The 21940-nt window shown below is 34.2% G+C and overlaps 2 protein-coding genes across 6 annotated transcripts; both read left to right on the forward strand.

Moving 5' to 3' along the window:
- Window positions 4018–7204, forward strand: LOC109715719 (soluble inorganic pyrophosphatase 6, chloroplastic-like). Its single transcript, XM_020240853.1, has 5 exons — window positions 4018–4532; window positions 5042–5142; window positions 5265–5446; window positions 6284–6382; window positions 6868–7204. Exons 1-5 carry the CDS (start codon window positions 4120–4122, stop codon window positions 6958–6960), a joined length of 888 nt encoding a protein of 295 aa, XP_020096442.1. The 5' UTR covers window positions 4018–4119; the 3' UTR covers window positions 6961–7204.
- Window positions 8227–12672, forward strand: LOC109715873 (ADP-ribosylation factor-like protein 2). Of its 5 annotated transcripts, none has more exons than XM_020241093.1 (6): window positions 8227–8391; window positions 8478–8579; window positions 8664–8672; window positions 8779–8941; window positions 9839–9919; window positions 10941–11331. In XM_020241093.1, exons 1-6 carry the CDS (start codon window positions 8327–8329, stop codon window positions 11076–11078), a joined length of 558 nt encoding a protein of 185 aa, XP_020096682.1. In that variant the 5' UTR covers window positions 8227–8326; the 3' UTR covers window positions 11079–11331. The 5 variants fall into 5 exon arrangements, with proteins under 5 accessions (XP_020096682.1, XP_020096679.1, XP_020096681.1 ...); XM_020241090.1 differs by lacking the exon at window positions 8664–8672 and adding an exon at window positions 12376–12672 and having other exon boundaries at window positions 8228–8391; window positions 8478–8585; window positions 8776–8941; window positions 10941–11111; XM_020241092.1 differs by lacking the exon at window positions 8664–8672 and adding an exon at window positions 12379–12672 and having other exon boundaries at window positions 8228–8391; window positions 8478–8585; window positions 8776–8941; window positions 10941–11111.

Raw genomic sequence — 21940 nt, forward strand, 5'->3', positions numbered from 1 at the left:
TTCAAACTGCTCTCACTTATTCCTAATTGTGTCAGTGTCATTTATGTCAATGTCATATCATCCCGAGTTGTGTTTGGAGATAGCAGTGTCATTCATGTCAATGTCACATTATAGATTGAGTTGTGTTTGAGATACACACACACACACACACACATATATATATATATATATATATATATATAGAGAGAGAGAGAGAGAGAGAGAGAGAGAGAGAGAGAGAGAGAGAGAGAAGAGAGGAGAAGGGGCTGGGCAATCGCAGAAGAGTGAACGGGCTCTCTCTCTCTCTCTCTTCTCTCTCTCTATATATATATATAGATAGAGAGAGAGAGAGAGAGAGAGAGAGAGAGAGAGAGAGAGAGAGAGAGAAGAGAGGAGAAGGGGCTGCTTCTGCTTCTCTCAACAGCTGAAGCCACAACGGTGGCTGCGAATCCCGGCGTCGAAGGCGAAGGATCTCTTTTCGTCGGTGCTCTAGCAAAAAGAGGAGGAGGAGGAGCNGTGGCAGCTTCAAAGATGGTGGAGAGCAAGAAATTTGCTGAGTTTTGTAAGTTCGATTTTGCTCGCGGACTTGATCAAAGTCGATTAATTAATCGATCTTTGTATAGTATTTGTAAATGGGGGATTGGACGGTCTCACAATTTTACTATCAAAACAAATTAGCATACTTTTGTTCTTAGCGTGAGCTGTAGAGGATTTGCTTCTTTTTAAAAATCCTAATTCAAATGGATTGTTAGTACAATACTCTAAAATTACAATTAGAGTACGTGATAATTATCAATTAATTTGTACATGTTACCCACTTATATCCTCACGTCTTAGGGTTTATAATATAAGCGAAAACGCCAACTTGCTTTTATAAGGTCAGATTGGCAAATTGGCCAAATTGTTACCAAAAACAAGTACTCAGGAATCTTCAGCTCGTATGAATTTAGTTAGAATATATATTTTTAAAAATAGTAAATATTTTGTACTTTTATGTTCTTTACGTTTATGGGGTATCTGAGTCGAAATTTGACGATATTAAATATAATCTACTGCATAGGAATCAAATGTCATAACCATATTAATTACTGAATTTAATAAAATAAAATTATCATGTTAGGTTTACAATTTGAAAAGATTTTTTGACGTAAAATGAATATACTATGCCATTCATCTAAGTAAAAATTTATAACCATATAAAATAACTTCATTTTATATCTTGAGCTTGTTTAGATATTGGTCAAGTCAATTGTTGAAATTGAGATCAAGCTTTATATAGAACAATAACAAATAAAAAATTTAGGGTCCATTTATTTTTGTGCATTTCGAAAGTTAAATCCATAACTTCAAGGAAGTCATATAGATCAGCATTCCAAAATTACAAAATCATCCAAATTCCTATCTTAATTATATATATATGTATATATATTAATTTTTCGATTTCAAGGGAATGAGTAGTAATGTTGAATTCGCGAAACTCATAAATTTCTTGTTGTCTCATTTCATGCTTCTAAATTGCTTCCTAATCGTTGTATGTAAAAAAAATATAAAAATAAATAAAAGAGTTGGTGAATATTGATTGAGTTATTACGGAGTCTTAAGGAGAAGACTGGTGGGTGGGTGGGCCCACAAGCAGTAAAGGCGCGCCCTTTTGTTGGCGTCGTGTTGCTCCGGTTCATGTGGGCCCCACCACATCAAATTTGGCGCCTCACGGGAACCCACACGTGTCGGTGCACACTGTCTTTTCGTGGTCGCACTTTTTTCTTTTTCTGAAAAGGTTAAAAAAAAGAAAAAGAAAAAAGAAAAAAAGAAAAAAAAAAAACACCACCTTTTTTAGCTGCACGCGCCCGCAGGGTACTTTTTGTGCGGAATCGCGAATATTCCATTGAGATGAACTGGTTGAATTGGTTGGGCGACTAATGGGCCTAGTACGGCCCAGAAAAAATGGAGCTCGACTTATTGGCCCAATTGGGCCCGTAATAATGTGGCCTCAAAAAGATGCTAAGGAAAAGGGCCGGATCTCCACAGATCACTTTTCATTTTCTAGCTTGCGATTTTGTCACTGCGATCTAGGTGGTTGGATGTAATTAGGTATTTAGGATGTGTTTGGTTTGAAATCGGAATCGGTATCAAAATCAAAATAAGAATAAGCTGAAAATGGAATCAGAATTATTCATTATCTCATTCTGTTTGGTTCGACACCTAAATCAGAATCAGATCCAAGTATTGCAATTAGAAAGTACTGCAATTATAAATAATTTATTTGGTTGCATAAAGTTAATAAGTGCATTTTCAAATTTTGGTTACTTTGTATATATGGCCGTGATATTTTAGGAAAGTAAACTTACCTTCTATTTAAATTTACCATTTGCAACTGCTGTAGTTGGTACTGCAGTACAGTTATAACTATATGCAACAAAATAAGTCTCTAGTACTGTTGGATTGTACCAGGTTAGGTGTTGGATCTGCAAAATAGAAACAAATCTGGTTGAAACGAAAACAAATATATAGGTGCAAGCGAATCTGCACGCATTCATGTAACTGGGCCAATCAAGTGTAAATGAGGAAAGATTTGAGCTGATTCACCTGGTGGATTTTGAAAGGATTAACTTTACTGCTTATTTTGCCTTGATTCTGGCTCAAATCATAAATATTGTTAGTATCATTTTTAATAATTTTAGCAAGTATAAGTAAATTTAGTAATTTAAAATCAAATTTTCATAATTCATATTTTCACATATAAAAAGTTATTTCTAAAAATACTCTTTCTTTTGTTTTTTTTGGTTGCTGAAAACAGTACATTTTTTCTATTCACTTAATTGACTTATTAGAAACGAACTGGAATTTAGATCAAAGACCAATCCAAATCACTTGGCATTTCTCATCTCATGTGCTATGAGCCTATGACCAAACAAATATTAAAACAGAATAAATATTTTAAATACCCTCATAATTCGAGGATCAAATGTACAATTTATCCTTACAATAAATACCAAAAATATACATAATTTATCTGAACTACAGACTATTTTGAATTAGCAGCTTTCTAATCTTTTAAAATTATAGTTTTACCATCCAACTTTTTAATTGTTTTAATTTGAGTCAGTCAATAGTACTGTGATTTAAATCAATTAGTTACTTTAATAAATAGATAGTTGTGAGAATTGTATGAAATGTAGTAATTAAATCTGTAAAAATAAACGATATATTTAAATTTTAAAGTTAAGAATATATAGTTGACTGGCTCAAAAATAAATAAATAAATAAAATTAGATAGTAAAATTAAAGTTTTTTAAAAATTAAATAACTAATTTAAATTATTTTTAGGTAAGATAAATTTTGTATGTTTTTACTAAACAAATATTTAATCAAATCTCAGGTTTAGACCAAATTGACCCACCACTTCTATGTTTCCTTGACTCGTCCTCTATATTGTGCATCTTCTCATCCAAAATAGGGTCTTTTTTTGTTTTGCAAATGGTCCTCTCAAAAAATTTTAGTTTAAAAATAGCTCTAATAAATTTATAATTGCAAAAATAGTTCTACTCCTGGCAGACAAACACCACATGGACGGACTGGGGCCTGCTTGGCAAGTTGAATATAATGAACCATTCACCATGTTCAAATATGGTGAATGGTTCACCGTATTTATTTTGGTTATTCGCGCTGCTTGATGTATACCTTAAGGCTTCGTTTGGTTCAGAAATTAGTAGGAATTAGTTATACCGGGGATAGGTACAAGTATGATTTTTTTTAAGAACAAGGGTATTTTTTTGTTTGGATGAAAATGTCCTCATAAGTTAGAACTAGAAAAATTGTATTTGGATGGTTATTGGGAATAAGAAGAATAGTTGTTAGTTATAAATAGAAAATAATGATACTACCCTTATAATTGAACAAGCCAGACCCGCCACCCAGTCCGCCCGCGTGGCACTTACGTGGCACCTGCGTGGAAGGGGTAGAACCATTTTTGTAATTATAAATATATAGGGCCTGCTTTAAAATAAAATGTTTGAGGAGGCCAATTGCAAAAAAAAGCCCTCCAAAATATTATTTTATCGATACAAATCACAAAAAGCACGACCTCCACACACCAAAACCCTTGTCTTCTTCCTCGTCCTACTACTCCTCGCCACTACCATGGCGGCGGCGGCGGCGGTCTCCTCCGCCACCCTCCATGGATTCCGGCGACTGAGCTCCGTCCCTCTCCGCTGCCCCCTCCACCTCCGATCCCCCCTCTCCCTTCGCCCCCCGCGGCGGCGCCTCTCCTCCACCACCGCCGCCTCGGCAACCCCCTCCGCGCTCCTCAAATCCGAGATTCGGACCAAGGAGGAGGGCGAGTCCGAAACCCTAGACTACAGGGTCTTCTTCCTGGACGCGTCCGGGAAGATGATCTCGCCATGGCACGACATACCCTTGAGGTTGGGCGATGGGGTGTTCAACTTCGTCGTCGAGATCCCGAAGGAGACGAGCGCGAAGATGGAGGTGGCTACGGATGAGGCCTACACTCCTATTAAGCAGGATACGAAGAAGGGGAAGCTTCGATACTATCCGTAAGCAAAAATTTTATCCTTGGAATTTTATTTTTGTTTTTTTTTTTTCTCTCTAATAATACAAGTTTATAAGCGTTACAATACGTTCCTGTCGCAGCTTAAGTGTATATATATATATATATATTTTTTTGTCTGATACTTTATAATCAGAAATTAATTTAATGAAGTTGTTAAATTCGAACACATTTCATGGTTGAAATTTCTTGAGAATTTTTCAGAAATCAGAAGGAATGAAAATATGTGGTATCAAAACTTTAAAATTTTAGGTACCAGTTCTGAGATGAACTACAGTTCGGGTAAAGTTTATACACTTTTTACCTTATTGATCTACTGAAATTTTTTTTTTTTTTTTTGCTACTGCAATATTATAGTGATGTTGTTTTGCTCCTGTTAATGAAGTATCTGTAGTCAATATTTGTTTTTGAACTAATTACTAATTTGAATTTTTGTTCCATTTTGATGCTTTTAATTCATTAGTTGTTCCTTTTCTTACAATTCATGGTCCTCAGGTATAACATTAATTGGAATTATGGATTGCTCCCACAAACATGGGAAGACCCATCTTTTGCGAATGCAGAAGTTGAAGGAGCGCTTGGGGATAACGATCCTGGTAATAGAACTTGTAACTTTTTCTACTCCTCGTCATTTCCTTTAATCCTAATGTATGCAATTAGCATATATGTGACAAAAGCGCATTTCTTGCATTGTAATATCCCTTTTTTTCTCCTCCAGTTGATGTTGTTGAGATTGGTGAGAGGCGTGCTAATATTGGCGATGTTCTTAAGGTGAAACCTTTAGCAGCTTTAGCCATGATTGATGAGGGGGAGCTCGATTGGAAGATAGTTGCTATTTCTTTGGATGACCCTAGAGCTTCTCTTGTTAATGATGTGAATGATGTCGAGACACATTTTCCGGTACGAATTATATTCGCACATATTCTTTTATTTTATTGATAAATGTAGGTTCTTTCTTCATAATACATGCACTGCTTTTTTTATATTGTGTATTTGCATGCTATTATAGGCTCTTCATGGATTGGAGTGTGGAAGTGGATTTCTGATGATTGATGATTTCAAATGGTTTAGATCATTAGCAGAACTACATCAAAGCAGTTAGAATTGACGTTTACAGTTTCCAGTCAAGTTTATTTAATTAGTGACGATGCTTCACTTTGAAAAGTTCCTTGGTTTTGGTGTATATTTTTCAGCTTATGAGATTAATTTATCACATGTGTAAACTTTTCGACAGAGCGGTACCCTTATTCGTCCAATTAAGAATTGACCTTTACAATTTACCATGTCAACTCATTATTTCAGAGATAACCTCACTCAGCTTAAGTTTATATCTGACTTGCAACCTATCAAACAGTTTTTCTCCAATTTACTGTATTTGACACACGGTTGATTGATGTTCTGTATAACTTCAGCTGATTAAGTCCACGAGCTTGTGAGAAAATATGTACTTGGATTATTAATTTGTAGCCATGATATAATGTTTCTCATCTCTAATATTGACGAGTCTAGATCAACCAGTAGTGTATGTAGTAAGAAATTTGGTCATGAAGAATGCTCCCTGTATTTTATACCCAGTTAATTCTTTTGACTTGAGTAAATCAGTTTCTATTGCAATGCGAGTCAGAGAAAGCACTTAATTCCCAGTTGTGCTGTAATAACTGCTATTCAGCACATGCAGTTGAAGAGTTTTGATTTTTATTTCTTGTTTGTATCTGAGACAAGTTATTCCTTCATCAGGGAACTCTTACCGCTATTCGCGACTGGTTTAGAGACTACAAGATTCCCGATGGAAAGCCAGCTAACAAATTTGGCCTGGGTAACAAAGCGGCTAGCAAGGTAAATTGGGCGTGGTTGTCAAGTTCATTATCTAGGAATCCACTCTTTAAACATTTGACATAGCATTCTATCTAGCCTCAGTACAATGTTTCTTTCTCCATTTTATTGCTTTTGTTTTAAAACTTAAAAACCTATTATTCACTTCATAACATAATAAGATTGTTCGTCTTTTCGGCCTCTAGACAAGGGATGGCACTGCCTAGGAAGATGTTACGAAATTTCTATCTGCATTGTGTTCAGTTTTTCTGATAGGTAAATGTATTGCAGAAAAAGAGGGAAGGATAGTGAAAAGTCGTCAAATGGGTCTTGCTTATTTAAAATGTTAATGAGCACATATTACATTGTTTCTGGCTTCTGTGGCTTCTATAGAAGTTGGAACTGCTCGTTACGAGCTGAACAATATTCTTAGCTCATAATTATACAATAAGAGACATACACATTTTGTACACTGACGATTTTGTTGTTTCCTTTCTTCTTGTGAGTAGGATTATGCTTTGAAGATCATCGCGGAGACAAACGAGTCGTGGGCAAAACTGGTGAAAAGATCTGTTCCGGCTGGGGAGCTTTCCTTAGTATGATCTCATTTTCTGGTTGTGGTCATCAGGACTACAATGTCCTTTTCTATGATGTATTTAATCATTCTATATTGCTATTGTGAAATAAAATTGTGGCGCGGAGAGACACTTCGAGAATCCTATGGGATTGTTCCGCGGATCTTGTAGCATTATTGATGGAAGTGTTATTGGGAAAATTTGATTATCTGCGGCATTGGATAAACTCTCATTTCTGCAATAGCAAAGTTTGGAGTATTGTTATGTAGTCTTTCCTATCCTTCATTTGAAACTTTCTAAATTATTTCCTTAGCCAAGTAGAATCAGTTTATTTTCCAGTATTATTTTATTGTGTCCATTAGGGCATGTTTGGTTGTCCGTAAGTGAAACAATAAAAGTGGTATTTTGACGAAGTGAGATTATTTCGATTGTTTAGATTATAAAAGTAATATGTCAGTGACTTTTGAAAAGTAAATCCATAAAGTGGATTATAATTAAAATTCACTTTTTTGACTTCGGCCAAAAGAATTCCGAATTTGTTGAAAGTGGGCGACCTACTCCACGCAACTTTCAAACCGCATCCAAAACCTTTTTCCATACCATCTACAAAAAATAAAAAATAAAAAAACCACCGTATCTTAACAAAAAAAAAATCAACATATCTTTTTTTTTAAAAAAAATAAAGAAAGAGACGTGCCTTATTCCATACCATCTTAAAAAAAAAAAAAAACTACGCATCTAAAAAAATCATTTTATTTTTTTATTTTTTTATATAGAACCAAACAATAGAAGTTTAAAATAAAAACTACGCATCTAAAAAATTATTTTATTTTTTTATTTTTTTATATAGAACCAAACAATAGAAGTCATAAAAATTGTATTTTTTTTTTTACTTTTTTGAAACCAAACACTTGAACTCAAAAGTAACTTATATAAAAGTCACTTTTTAAAAAGTGACTATTTTCACTTCGATCACTTACAGACAACCAAACATGCCCATAGTGTAACTTAACCCATGTTTTTGACTCCGGTTGCAAATCAATGTGTGAAAGGAAACTATTTTACTATTCTATTTGGGGACAGGTTAGTGATCTTTTTTTTTTTCTCCCCAACTTGATAAGCTCTTAACTTAAAATTGTCATGTTCAATTAGTTCTTACTCATCAATTATTAAGACAAATGTTATTTTTTTTATTTAATAAAAGGCCAAAATTAGCCCGGCCCGTTAACATTGGGCCGTTTTTGATGGGTTCACGTACCGATTCGTTTTAAGATTCGTGCGAAGCCTAATGCAGTGCTCATCGTTCCAAATTCCCTTTTCCCCCTCCCTCCTCAGTGATAACCCGAGCTTTGTGTTGTAGTAGTATTCGACTCTTCGATCAGAACCCTAATCCATGGGCCTCCTCAGCATAATCAGGAAGATCAAGCGCAAGGAGAAGGAGATGCGCATCCTCATGGTGTACGCCCCGCTTCTCCCTCTCCCCCAATTCCGCCCTCTCGATCGCACCTCGCTTTGCTAACCCTAGCTCCTCCGATCTCACACAGGGGCCTCGACAACTCGGGGAAGACGACGATCGTGCTCAAGATCAACGGCGAGGACACCAGCGTCATCAGCCCCACCCTCGGCTTCAACATCAAGACCATCAAGTACCACCATCATCATCAAGACCATCAAGTACCACCATCATCATCAAGACCATCAAGTACCACCATCATCATCAAGACCATCAAGTACCAAAAGTGAGTGCCACAACCCTCGCCATTTCGATCTCCATTCGATCCTTTGTTGCGTATGTGCGTGCTGTGAATCGGGGGTGGATTAGGGTTTGATCGCGGGGCGATTTAGGTATTCGCTCAACGTGTGGGATGTAGGGGGCCAGAAGACCATTCGATCCTACTGGAGAAACTACTTTGAGCAAACGGATGGGCTGGTGTGGGTCGTCGACAGCTCCGATGTGAGGCGGCTGGACGATTGCAGGGCCGAGCTCCACAATCTCTTGAAAGAAGAGGTTTCTTATTTTTCCTCACATTTTATATACTAAAAGTCTTAGAATATAATGTTTGTTCAGCTCAGTAATTCGATTTAGTTGATATTTTAGTTGGCTTATAATAGTATCAACATCATGTTTGTGTATTCTTAAACATCATGCCGATAATGTTGTTGATTAGATTGAAGCATATGAACACTGTAGAGAGAAGAAACTTTCAATTGTTTTTGTTTATTTTCGATTGTAAATAGGCTGGTTGTTTATAATGATAATTGCGGGTTTAAGTAACTTCAAAAAATTAAGTGAACAGCCACGAATTAACGGTTCTGAAGTTTCCGACTTATTAGCAGGGAAATAAGAGAAAATAAGAGAGAGAATGAAAGAGAAAAGGAAAAAAAAGAAAAATTACTTAACTCTCTCTTATTTTCTTGGAGGAGTGGAAGAAAGAAGAGAAAATAACTTTCTCTCCCTTCCGCTCCACTTTGGGAGAGACCGAGATAGTTAACAAACTGACCATTATGGAAGGTCATTTACTCTGTTTCGATTAAGTCTCATAACTTTCTCTTCTTCTCTCTTCTTTACTCTCCACCCAAATGGTGTGTTATTCAATATCTTAGCTGACCCTAATGAACGATAGTGTCTTATTTAGTGGATGACGAAATCAATGGATCTCTTGTTCTGTAAGACCGCACAATTGCTAATAAAGTCAGACATAGTTTTTCATTTGTTAAAACAGCACAGTAGACTTGAGTTCCATTTTTTTAGTCATCACATCAGAAGTTGAACTTTTTTATTTTTTTTTGTTGATAAAATCTCATACCTGAAACAGTGGTGAAGTATTTTGCTAGCGCTATATTCTGTAACCGATAATTTCTTTGGTCATGTTTCACAATCTCCCCCTGCTTTTGCTTTTGACAGAGATTATCAGGAGCCTCCTTGTTGATATTTGCGAATAAGCAAGATATTCAAGGTGCTCTTAAACCGGCAGAAATAGCTAAGGTAAGTAAAGTGCATGCATAAGTTTCCACTACATTTTCCAACATAAGGCTAGGTAATAACTCTGGAAATAGTACGTGTGAAAGGAAAGGAGGAAAAAAAGAACAACATAATTTTATTTGGAGATTTATTTCTGTTTATTTACATTCTTTTTCTTGGTTTTACAGCATTTCCCATCTAGAATTTGGTTTTACATAATTCTATTCAGTATATATAGTTTCTTGTAAACGACTATCAAGAATTTTATGCAGCATTTCCTGATGTACTCACATGCATCTATTTTGTGTTCTTGTACTTATTTGTCAATCCAACATATATTGTTAATAGTAGGAACCTAAAAATAGGTCATGCACAAGCACGATTAGGTGAGTTTGTCCCACGTGAAAATTGAGAATGGCTTTGGCTTAGATGTGGTAAAGCTAGGGTTTGAAAGTTGAAACCAACAGAAGACTGTTAGGCAATCTTGTCTTAGATGTTCCTCAAAATTCTTTTCGATGAAATGCAGCTTGTAATTATACTGGCTTCAAACATGGTATCAGAACGATAAAAGACAAAGCGGTCCCATTAAACCCAACAGCACAGAAACCCGATTTCATTTATATTTTTCTTTTTTGCAGTTACGAAAGACTTTTCACGATTATAAACTTTCTTTGTGCTGTTCTAAGGGTGCATTTGGCATTGTTTTCTTCTTAAGTTTTATGCAATTGAATAATTGTAGGGACAGACTACTTTATTCTTCTTATTGTTGGTTATTTTGCCATGACATCTTTTTCAAAAAGTTGAGAAAACGAAGAAACTCATTACTACATTTTTGTTTCTTGTTGTCAAACAAAACCCAAAACAAATTTTGCCATCAATGTGAAACAACAAATAATTTGTAAGTCAAGGTAAAACAAGAATTGAAGGCACAAATAATGCCACTTTGGGCAGCAAGCTTTTGTTTTTGCAAATTTTGGCCAATACTCGGCGTTGCTTGAAGTTCTGAGCTTAGATTGTGAGGCGATATTTTTGCAAATTTTTCCAGGTTCTGAACTTGGATGCGATGGATAAAACACGGCACTGGAAAATAGTGGGCTGCAGTGCTTACACTGGGGAAGGGCTTCTGGAAGGATTTGATTGGTTGGTTCAAGACATCGCCTCTCGCATCTACTTGTTGGAGTGAAGCAACTTTTAAATCTGAAATGTGACATTATGGGTAAGATCAAATCAATCCTAATTTTTGATTTGCACCTAAGAAGATTATCTGTGTTGCTGCATATCAGTTCATTCCCTATTTAAATTGAACCTTTAGGAAACATGCTTACGGGAAGCGAATCATCTGTTGTGAATTTCTCAACACTATTACCAACTTTTTGCTTTCATGGGCCTTGAAAGTTTACACTTTTCATACGAGGAGTCAAAAATCACCAAGCCAATACTTTGTTTGCAACTTTTTTGAATTCTATGAGCTCCATGCATATCATCTTTTGTTCCTTCTGTTTTTGAATTTTATTAATTAGTTGGGCCGACCTAATTATCTGTCCTGCGTCTGGTGAAGCCAAGGCTTGGGCTTTGACTTGTTGCAGCCCAGTCCATGGTGCCCTTTTCGGCTTAAGGCATGAAACCATTGGGAGCTTTTATAACTCACTTTTAGGTATGCAATAGTATATATATATATATATAGAACACACCCCGCTTGAAGCCGGATTTGAATTCGGCTGACACTGCTTGCAGGAGGGATACCTATCAACTGTCCTAAGAGTGGTGTTAACTTGATGCAGGATTGATATGGTTAAATGAAATTGACTAATAAGATGCACAAAGCTGAGCAATGTATTTGGGCCAACATTAAAGGAATCCTAAAGTCTTATCAAACCGGGTTTCGATCAAATGCTCGGTCCATCTTAAAACCAACCCGAATCAGGAGCAGTTAAAGATAATTTAAAATCCAAGCTTGAATCATGTTAAGTAAAAGAGAAATGCTCATTGTACATCTAAAACTGAGGCATTAATCCGGCAGCCGTTTATCCAAGAGTTCTGATGACCCTTTTGGAATTTTTAAATCAAATGAAAAGAAGACTGATAAGTGTAGTCTAAAATTATTGATCTCTGGGTCCGGTGTAAGATTTATTTTCACTTTTTTTTGGGTATACAGCCACATTGCTCTGAATAAAATTGTGTATCTTTTGTGGATCCTTCCATAAAACGGCCTCTAACCCCCAAATGTTGGCAAAGTAATCTTTTATGCTCTAGGAATCGGGCTTCAAGTATGTTCTATCTGTTAAATAAAGAAATGTATAAACACTGTTCTCTAATAGTATAAGTTAGTTTTTACAGGACAATGGTTGTTTCATATGGTGTCAGAATAGAAGGTTCTGAATTCGAGTCACGTCAGGCTTCTAATATTATTAATTTCTTCTCATTTAATTCTTTTAGAGTATAATGGTTGTTTCACACTATCAGGATGTATTTGATTGTAAAAGGTTACAATGGGTGCTCTAAAATTTGAGTTGAGTGATATCTGGAAGCGGATGCCACATCTGAAAATGAAAATGACGTGTCTGATGCAAAATTAGAGATGATCTTCTAAGATTTCAGTTGAACGATATCTAGTAGAGAATAACGACTTATCTGAAAAAGACGTGTCTGGTGAAAATATTTTACTCGTTTGTTGACATAGAATATAATTTATGTCCACCAGTGTAAAAAAGCCGACATAGATATTCGGCGTTCCGCGTTCAAATAGTGAAACAACACACTAGTTGGATTTCTCCCGCGACACCTAGTAGTGTTTATTTTGTCTCTTTTTGTTGCTTTTCAATCCAATCCAATCCAATACATGTATGAAAACTCAAATTTTTTCGTCTGAGACTAATAAACGGTGAGAAGTTGATGGAAAATGAGGCTCGCAAATTTGTCCAAAGAAAGAAGACGACGTTTCTTGAAATTTCTACAAATGGAGTTTCTCTAAAATTGCTTAAACATAGAAGCTTTAGGCTTCGTTTGGGATTTGGAATCGCGGGTAGATTGCGTTACGTGCGGTAAAAAAGTATGTTGGAAAAATACCCTGGTTGTTTCCGTACGTAATTTTGCGTTCCGCATATGTGATGAGTTGGTTATGATATATTTTCTGCAGTTCCACCGGAGAACGCAGAAGTATATCCCTATATGTTTTTTTCTCAACTCTATTTTATCTAATAGCGTTAGATAGAGCTTAATGCTAAACTAAACCTTAGTATTTTGTCGATAAGGTAAGAACATGCCATTTTAATTTGACTATCTAATTTTTCAATATTTTGTATTTCACTATTCAATTTTTTTATTTATTTGATTGAGTTAGTCAATAAATTTAAGTAATTCGCATTAAATATACTAACTAAATCTATAAAGATGAAAGGCGCACACAAATTTTGAAGTGAAAGTGCCGCTGATCAATTCAAANGATTCAAATTCAATAAATAAAAAATTTGAGTGGTAAAAAATCTAAAATTTTAAAAGATTAGGTAGTAAAATTAAAATACTCTATAGTTGAGTTTTTTTTTTTCTTTTTTTTTTTTTGGTATCCGCAGCGTATAAGTTAATTTAAGCTTTCTGCTGCAACAAACTATTTATTTCTTTTATTTGTCAAAGCAAAGTTGCTTCTGAAGCCAAACTAAATTAAATCCAATTTTTTACTATAATACATATGTAATTTCTGATAAATTAAGTACAATTTATTATAACAAAAATATTTATTAACAAAATTATCATTGTAAATATAAAATAAACTAAATTACAGAAAACCCCCGTCAATACCTGTTTTTCTACTTTTCCTTCTTGTTAGTCAAAAACTTACATTTTGTCCTCTTAAAAACTAAAAGATATTCACTTCGGTCTCCACCGTTAGTGTTCCGTTAAGATTTCGTTTATATTTTATTTTTATACCCAAAGTACTCATGAAATCCTCATCCATACAACACACATGCCCTCGGCAGCTGCCTTGCTCTCACCCACCTCTTTGTTCATGTCCAGACACACGCCCTCGCCTTCCTCTGCTGCCGGGATGAGCAAGATTGGAGAAGAGGAGATAAAGAAGATGAGGACAATTTGGTCATTCTGTCACACCGTATCCATATGAATATTTATTATTTTTCAATAGGGCAAAGTGTAAAATTTCGAATGACAGAAAGAGGAAGTAAAAAAGCGGGTATTGATGGGAAGGTTTTATATAACTTAGCCTATAAAATATAAAACATTTTTAAAATGCTGTAAATTGGTGGAACAAAGTACTTTTGTATTGAAATCTATCGAATTTTTATTTTTTATACATCTATTTAGTATTAATTGAACTCTCTCAATTGGAGTTCAGATACAGATAAAATTTTGAATTCCTTAGTTTCAATACCAACGAAAACAAGTAAACTATTCCCACTGGGACTCTGGGAGCCAATAAAAGACAAGGTGAGATTACTAAACGTTTACTTTGCCTATTTCCTAACACTAGAGCGGCGGCGCAAGAAAACGCCCAACGCCTACGCGCGCGCCATGTTGGGATCTTATCATTTGACCCAGTCAACTTTTTCTTTTTCTCGTTTCTTTTTTTCTTTTTCTTTTTTTTTCCAAACTTTTGTAGTGATTAGTGAATACGACGAGCCCTGGGCCCTGGCTCTATCTGGGAGAATTTTTACGGGATAGTGAGCCAAAGTGGGGAACGTTTGAATATTCTGGGCCATTCTGCAAAGAAACGCGTCGTGGATTTTGCACTTTTTCAAAAAGCATTCAGACTCCTTTTTTGTTTTTTTGTTTTTGGTTTTTTGGTAGATACTTGATTTGTTCGATAGATTATCCGTGGACCACACGGAGTAAGATTTGATTGTTAATTAAGCATGCCAAATCAGCAAATAAAATACACGAGTTTGTAAATTTTACATATTTTGTGCTTTAGTTTCTAACTGTGAACAATATATAGCATCCGAGCTATTATAGCTAGTGCGGTTGGCTAAGAATTTACGGAGTTTCAAATTAGAAGTACAATTGCTTTGTATCTCTAACTGGCTTTATTTNAATTGCACACTAAACGTTAAAAGGAAGCATAAGAATCCTCAAAGCAATCACTCTCACTTTCACTTGACACCTTGCTGTGTCACTTGTCTTTTGTTCTTTTTTTGGGAAACAACACTCAGATAAAAAAAAAAGGAAATAAAAATTTATCTGTATATTCTATAGCTAGCTTGTTGAGCTTAAACCCACCATCTAAGAATTTCTTTTTTTTAAAAAAAAAACAGTTAGTATTAAAAAAAGTTAATAAAATTGTTACAAAAATATTGATTTTTGGATGAATAAAGTGTAACATTGCTCTTTAAAGAATGAAATATATATATATATATATATATATATATATATATATATATATATATATATATATATAGCTAGACTGGAATGCTCTCAATAGTACCAAGTTATTAGCATTATTAGATTTTCAGCCATTGGATGAAGAAATTTACGATTAGGATGATGTGGGCCTCCTAGAGTTGAGTGAGTTGTTGGTTGAATAGTATAATCTAACGGGTGAAAATAATCAAAGGATTAAATCTAACGTGTAAAATTCTCGGTAACACTAAGTGCATGGTGCTATCGATAGTATTCCAGCCGGACTCTATATATATATATATATATATAGAGAGAGAGAGAGAGAGAGAGAGAGAGAGAGAGAGAGAGAGAGAGAGAGAGAGAGAGGCTTGTATATTTTTAGAAGCATGATGGCATTCGTATTTTCAATGCTGAAAATTTTGAATCAACTAGTTAGGGCTGTAGCAAGAGGTTAGGGGCTATACATACAATTTATTCAAGATTATAGGTTTTTTTTTTTTTTGATCCTATGAGACTGAAACTCAAATTTAAAATTCCAACACTTCATTTCTCATGCCTTACACTGGAAGTTCTTGCAGTTTGGCAATTGGATTGGGAACCAAAATAAGATAATCTAAGTTGGATTGTGCAGAACTGTTATATATTTGAGATGAAATAAATTGTGGCCATGGTAAATTGTTCTTCTTAGTAGTTTATTACCAGATTAAGTTTTGAAAAAACGATTGTGTGTATTAGGGGGAAGAAGTTTGTAATAGAGAGTCGCCGAAACAAAAAAAACAAAAAAAAAAAAAAAAAATCTGATTTTTTTGCCTGTTGGTTGGTTGGTTGATTTTCTTCCTTGTGTCAATTTCGATGAGATCGCAGTGAGAGAAGCAGAGAGGAGGAAGATTCAGTCATCAAGATCGCGTCCAGCTTTGAGTGATNATTCCAGCCTAGGTATATATATATATATATAAAGCTGTAATACTATTAATAGCACCAATAACTTGGTGTTATTAAGTTTTCTGCCCTTAGATTAAAAGATGTGCGGTTAGGATGATGTGGGCCCCTTAGGGTTGAGTGGGTGGTTAGTTGAATAGTATAATCGAACGGATGAAAATAATAAAAGAGGTAAATCTAACGGCTATTATATTCTTATGAGTATAATTTTTTTTGTACTCATAAGTTTTCGGCCGTTAAATCTAGCCATTTGATCATTTCCTCCCGTTAGATCATACTATTAAATCAACCACCTATTCAATCCTAGAGGGCCACTGTCATCCTAACCGCTTATCCCTTCATCCAAGGGCCGAAAACCTAATTGCACCAATGACTTGGTGCTATTAAATTGGTAGATATTTATTTGTATATATGGGTCTATGCTCATTAGGATATAGAAACCATAACATACATACATACATATATATATATATATATATATATATATAAATAAAACCCTTTGATTATTTTTACCCGTTAGATTATACTATTCAACCAACCACTCACTCAACCCTAGGGGTCCCACATCATCCTAACTACTCATTTCTCAATCCAAGAGCTAAAAAATCTTTATAGTCTGTCTATGGTACTTGCTAAAAGCACCAGCACTCTTGGTGCTTATCAATTTTATAGTCGTAGAGATCTATCCTAGTTGATCACTATTGAGTTTTCTACCGTTAGATCTACCCTTTGATCATTTCCACCCGTTAGATTATACTATTAAACCAACCACCCACTCAACCCTATGGGACCACTATCAATTTAACCGGGGACCACTATCATCCTAACCGCACATCCTTTCATCCAACGACCGAAAACTCAATAGTACCAAGGGCTTGGTACTATTGATAGTATAATAGCATAATTATATATATATATATAAAAGGTGGTTACTAATATACCATTTAATTATTTACAATTTTTTTTTCATCTCTTTTCATATGTGTAAGACTAATAAAATACATGTATGTGGGGGCTTGCATAACCATTTATCTTCTATGTACTATCTAAGTATTAAAACATAGGGAAATCACCCTATGTTTTATTTCAACTGAAAAAGAAAAAAATAATAAAAAGGGAAGTTCAATGCCCAAATTAAATGGCTGCTTACCTGAATCTTAGATATTAGGTAGGTAACCATCAAAATTACGAAATTATTATATTTTATCATATTTTTTTTCAAAAGTTAGACAAAGACCTTTTTTAAATTAAATTATTACACCCAATTTTGTAAACCAAAATGCATAGTTTGGGTTTGGTTTCCTGTTGCTGCCTAACTTTGACATTCAAACTTAATTTAGTTCGGTTTACGAAAGCCGAAGAAAACAAAAGAAACTTAACCCTTGATCACTTCATCTGAACCTTATTTTGCAAATAACCTGTAGGAAAATTAGTTAAAGGGGGGATGAAGCAACAACAATTTAAATGAATTTAATTAATTTATAAGGCTTAGTTACACTTTACATTTTTAAAAAAGAACAAAAAAACATTTATAAAAAAATAGAGTTTTGAAAAGCATGGCTCCACCTAATAGGTTCCCTACTTACTCATTTACTACCTAACAATTATTTATTATATTATGATCTCACTCAATATTCTCTTGGTTGGAGAAACAATAGCAAAATTGTGAGCCTGTTAGGACTTTTTCCAAGTAGCCTATGTTATGCTAATGAATTGTTGGTTTACTGATTAATGTGCTTTGAGAGTCGAAAAAACAATAACAACTTTCTCTGTGTCGTTTGGATAAGATTCGAGTAACTAAAACCTTTTTGTTTTTTTATAGTGATATTTATTCCCAATGTTCTTATATAGATTTGCTTCTCTTGTTTTTTGAATTTACTCTAACTCATTCTCTTTAGACATGCATATATGCTCACACCAAATGCGGAAAACTATTTTGCGGAGTTTTTCTAGTAGTTATGAAAATATTATTCCTTCCTGTAAAATTCCATTTCGAAACGATTCTTATTTATTTTCGTTCACAACAGAAAAAAAAAACAAATGATGGGCAAATCTATAATATATATTTTATACTCATATTCCATAATGGCTTATTCATCATAAACGTTCTCACAATATCTTTTCTAGTACAAGTAACAACCATCTAAAGAGTCGCTCAAACAAAGTGTTTGGAAATTTCTTTACGCCGAGAAGCTCAGATGAAGCACATCGAAGTAAAAAACCCTAGGTTGAAACGTGTACATCTGATCAATAGCTCATAAAAAGAGAATTTTCTCAGAAAAAATTATTAGTGTATCTTCGAACATTTTTTTAACTCAGAATCAAAATTTTGTGAAAGCTTCCTGAAAAGAGAAGGAAAGAACGAAAAGAAATGTTGTTTCGATTAGAGTCTTAGGCGACAAAATTGACTAAGGAAAATAAGTTAGGGACTAAGGACAATAAGTTAGGCTGGTTTTTCATTAGTTTACATGTAAGATATGTAGAAAGATCTAAAGTTCTGGAGTGGTCCTGAAGTGATGGATAGGGACCGATTCGGGCTGCGAAAAAGCGGATCGAATTCAAGCTGAGTTATTAAAATACCTGCATTACATTTGCCTAATCTTAAGTCGCCCTCGGAATTTGACCTAAATCGAATCTTTGGACATCGCTACTAATCTTTTTAACGTTATCAATGAACCGTATTTTTCGATACTTTATATTCAACATCACTATTGATCTATATAGTGGAGACTTTGATAGACTTGGGATGTGTACTACATACAAATTAATCAAGTAGGAAGTTCTTGAGATAAATTACCGTTATCTAATATTATAGTATCGCGTGAAATAACATATTGATCTACATTTTGAAGTGTTAAAGAATGATATTTTGATATTTTATAATCAAATTAACGAGTCGTGTTTGAGTAACTGATGAACAAATACATTGGCAACCTTAAAAAAAAATGATTACATTGATTGGAACATGTAATCTCAGAATCTTAATAACTTATTATGATTTGGTCAATCCCTTAGGGAGAGTTTTCCTTTAGTCAAATTACTTTTGGAGCATAAATTTTGGCTATTTAAAATTTTAAATGCCTATCAAAGTGGTTGGAAAAAAAGTTAAATGTACCTTAAATTTTTAAAAAATTTAATACAATTAAATTATGTCGTTGTCTAAAGTTATGCTGAGGGGCAGGACACAGCAAACACTTGCATAATTAAAGGAGAAAATTAAAAAATAAAAATGATTAAATAAAACTTTAAAAATTTTCAAAGTTTCTAATTTCTTGCAGTTCACATTTCATTAGTGCCATGTTTAATAGGTGTTACATTATTTACTGAGATAAAAATCAAAAAAATATTTTTGCTCGACTAATTCTTACAAATATAAAAGAGATATCCTTAAAATTGTTAACTATTTATAATATCAAATCCCACCTCTTTAGTTCTCAATATGAAAAATCGTAAGCTCTTAGATAAAGTTGAAGGTATCAACTAGAATTTGGCCTTATTTAATATGAGTTCATTACTAAAATAGATAAAATGTATGGATAGTCCCTGTACATTTAATTTAAACACTTTACATCTATTAAAATTTTAGAAAATATACACTCCAAAATAGAATTGTTTATTTTGGAATGTACCATAAAATTTTAGTATGTTTAGACATCGGGATACAACACAGGGCAGATTCGGCGGCAAGATGGTTCTCTTGATTCTTGCCACCTTTTTTGGCCAGTCGGGACTAGGGGTGGCAATCCAGCTCGCTGTTCGCGAGTCAGCTCGTGTTCGCACGAAATGAGCCAGAGATCGAATCGCTCGTTTAGTAAACGACCGAACACAGCTGGATATCAGCTCGCATCGTTTTCGGCTCGATAACAGCTCGAAACATATATTTATATTTATATAATTTATTTAATTATATTATATATTAATAAATAAATAATTAATATTAATATATTTTTTTATTATTTTTGTAGCAAAATAAAATATAAAGACGAGTTCAATTATAAAAACACTCATCTATATTAAAGTTTCAACTATTAAAATCAAAGTCTAATGGATAAGATTTATAAATTAATTTTTTATATATATTCAATCTAAGTAATCCTTTAATTATTGTTCGTTACGTGGCCAGCTTCATGTTGCGGCTTGTTAATAAACACCGAACACGAGCTGAATTTTTGACTCGATACTTAACGGTCGCTCGTGTTCGGTCGTTTATTAAAACGAGCCGAACACGAGCCGACCCTAGCTCGCTCGTGTTCGGCTCGTTTACACCCCTAGTCGGGACAGATTAAGAGTAGGTTGATTTTTATCTTAGTTTTTGATCGAAGGGGACAAACATTTTTATAGATCGAAATAGATGAAAAAGGAATTTTTTCTTTTCCCTTTCGCTCTATTTTCTTAGCAAATCGGAACAGATTTAGAGAGATATATATATTTTTTTATTTTGGCCCTCACTAACCTCCTCATTTCCAGTGGGAGCTCCACCGACCTAAATCCATTTGTATCTCTACTTACACCACTAACAAAGAATCAGGCTATAAGTACATAATGATATTTACTTATATTTGAAGTAAAATTAAACTAAGTGAATCATTTATGGTAAAAGAGTAAAATAGTTCTTTTATATTTAAAAAAATTGTGCCATTTAATTATTAGCATAAAACGTACATGAACCAAGTTACAAAATTGGGATAGCACAGGGACTACCCATACACTTTTGTCCTTCTATTTAAGTACTTTGTATAGTGAACTCCAAACATGAGATCCCCATTTGTGCAATTTAGCAACACCGAAGCAACCCGTGGTGTCCGACCCGCTAAGAAACTGCCACGTGTATGTTTCGAGAACTTCACAGCAGGGCCCATCAACGACTAAGAAACTGCCACGTGTACGTTTTGTGATTGTTCCGCACCAAGGTCCACGGTGTTCCCTGTATCATCATCATCACCATCATCTCCTTTCCTGTTCGCCGCTGCTCAAAAATTACATTGTACCATCAACACAAGACGCGTGTTAAAAATTTACGCTGTACCATCAACACAAGATGCTTGTTAAAAAAAAAAATGTATATTGTACCATCAACACAAGATGCCTGTTAAAAATTTATGTTGTACCATCAAAACGGCATGTAATCCGTTTTTTTCTTAAATAAAAAAGTAAAGTTACCGACTGTTTCTAAAATAGTTGATCAAGTACTTAATAATTGGTATTCGAGATATCAAATTTAAAATTTAGTTATTTTATATTTATAGTTGAATTTATTTTTAAAAACACGGATGAAATAGATAGATTGCTCGTACTTTAGAAAATCTCGTGATATATGTTTCGTGGTGAAAGTTACAATAATGAATAGCTGTAGAGCCTACATCCAAGCTTTGCTTTATATTTGATTAAAATTTGCAACTTTTTGGATCTTCATTTTAGGTTATAAAATGTAATACTGTAAGGAAATGAAAAACGAGATGCGAGTTTCTCGAATGGAGCTTTCATTGTGGTGTTTGTTAGTTTGTTCTTCATTGGAGTTTAACTCGTTTCTCCGATGGAGCTTTCATGGTGGTGTTTGTTTGTATGTTCTTCATTGGAGTTTAACTTAGAAAACATTGCTTTGGGAATCTCAAACATGATCTTCAACAACAGTGAATAAATTTTGAATACAGAATGCATGAATTTGATAGTAAAATTTACTATTGCTTTAGGTATACTGTATGCATCCGTGCGAGATCTTCTTAAGTATTATTAATAATTTAGTTTTTTTTTTAATAT

This window comes from Ananas comosus, linkage group 9 (assembly GCF_001540865.1).
Source record: "Ananas comosus cultivar F153 linkage group 9, ASM154086v1, whole genome shotgun sequence".
Lineage (NCBI taxonomy): Eukaryota > Viridiplantae > Streptophyta > Magnoliopsida > Poales > Bromeliaceae > Ananas > Ananas comosus.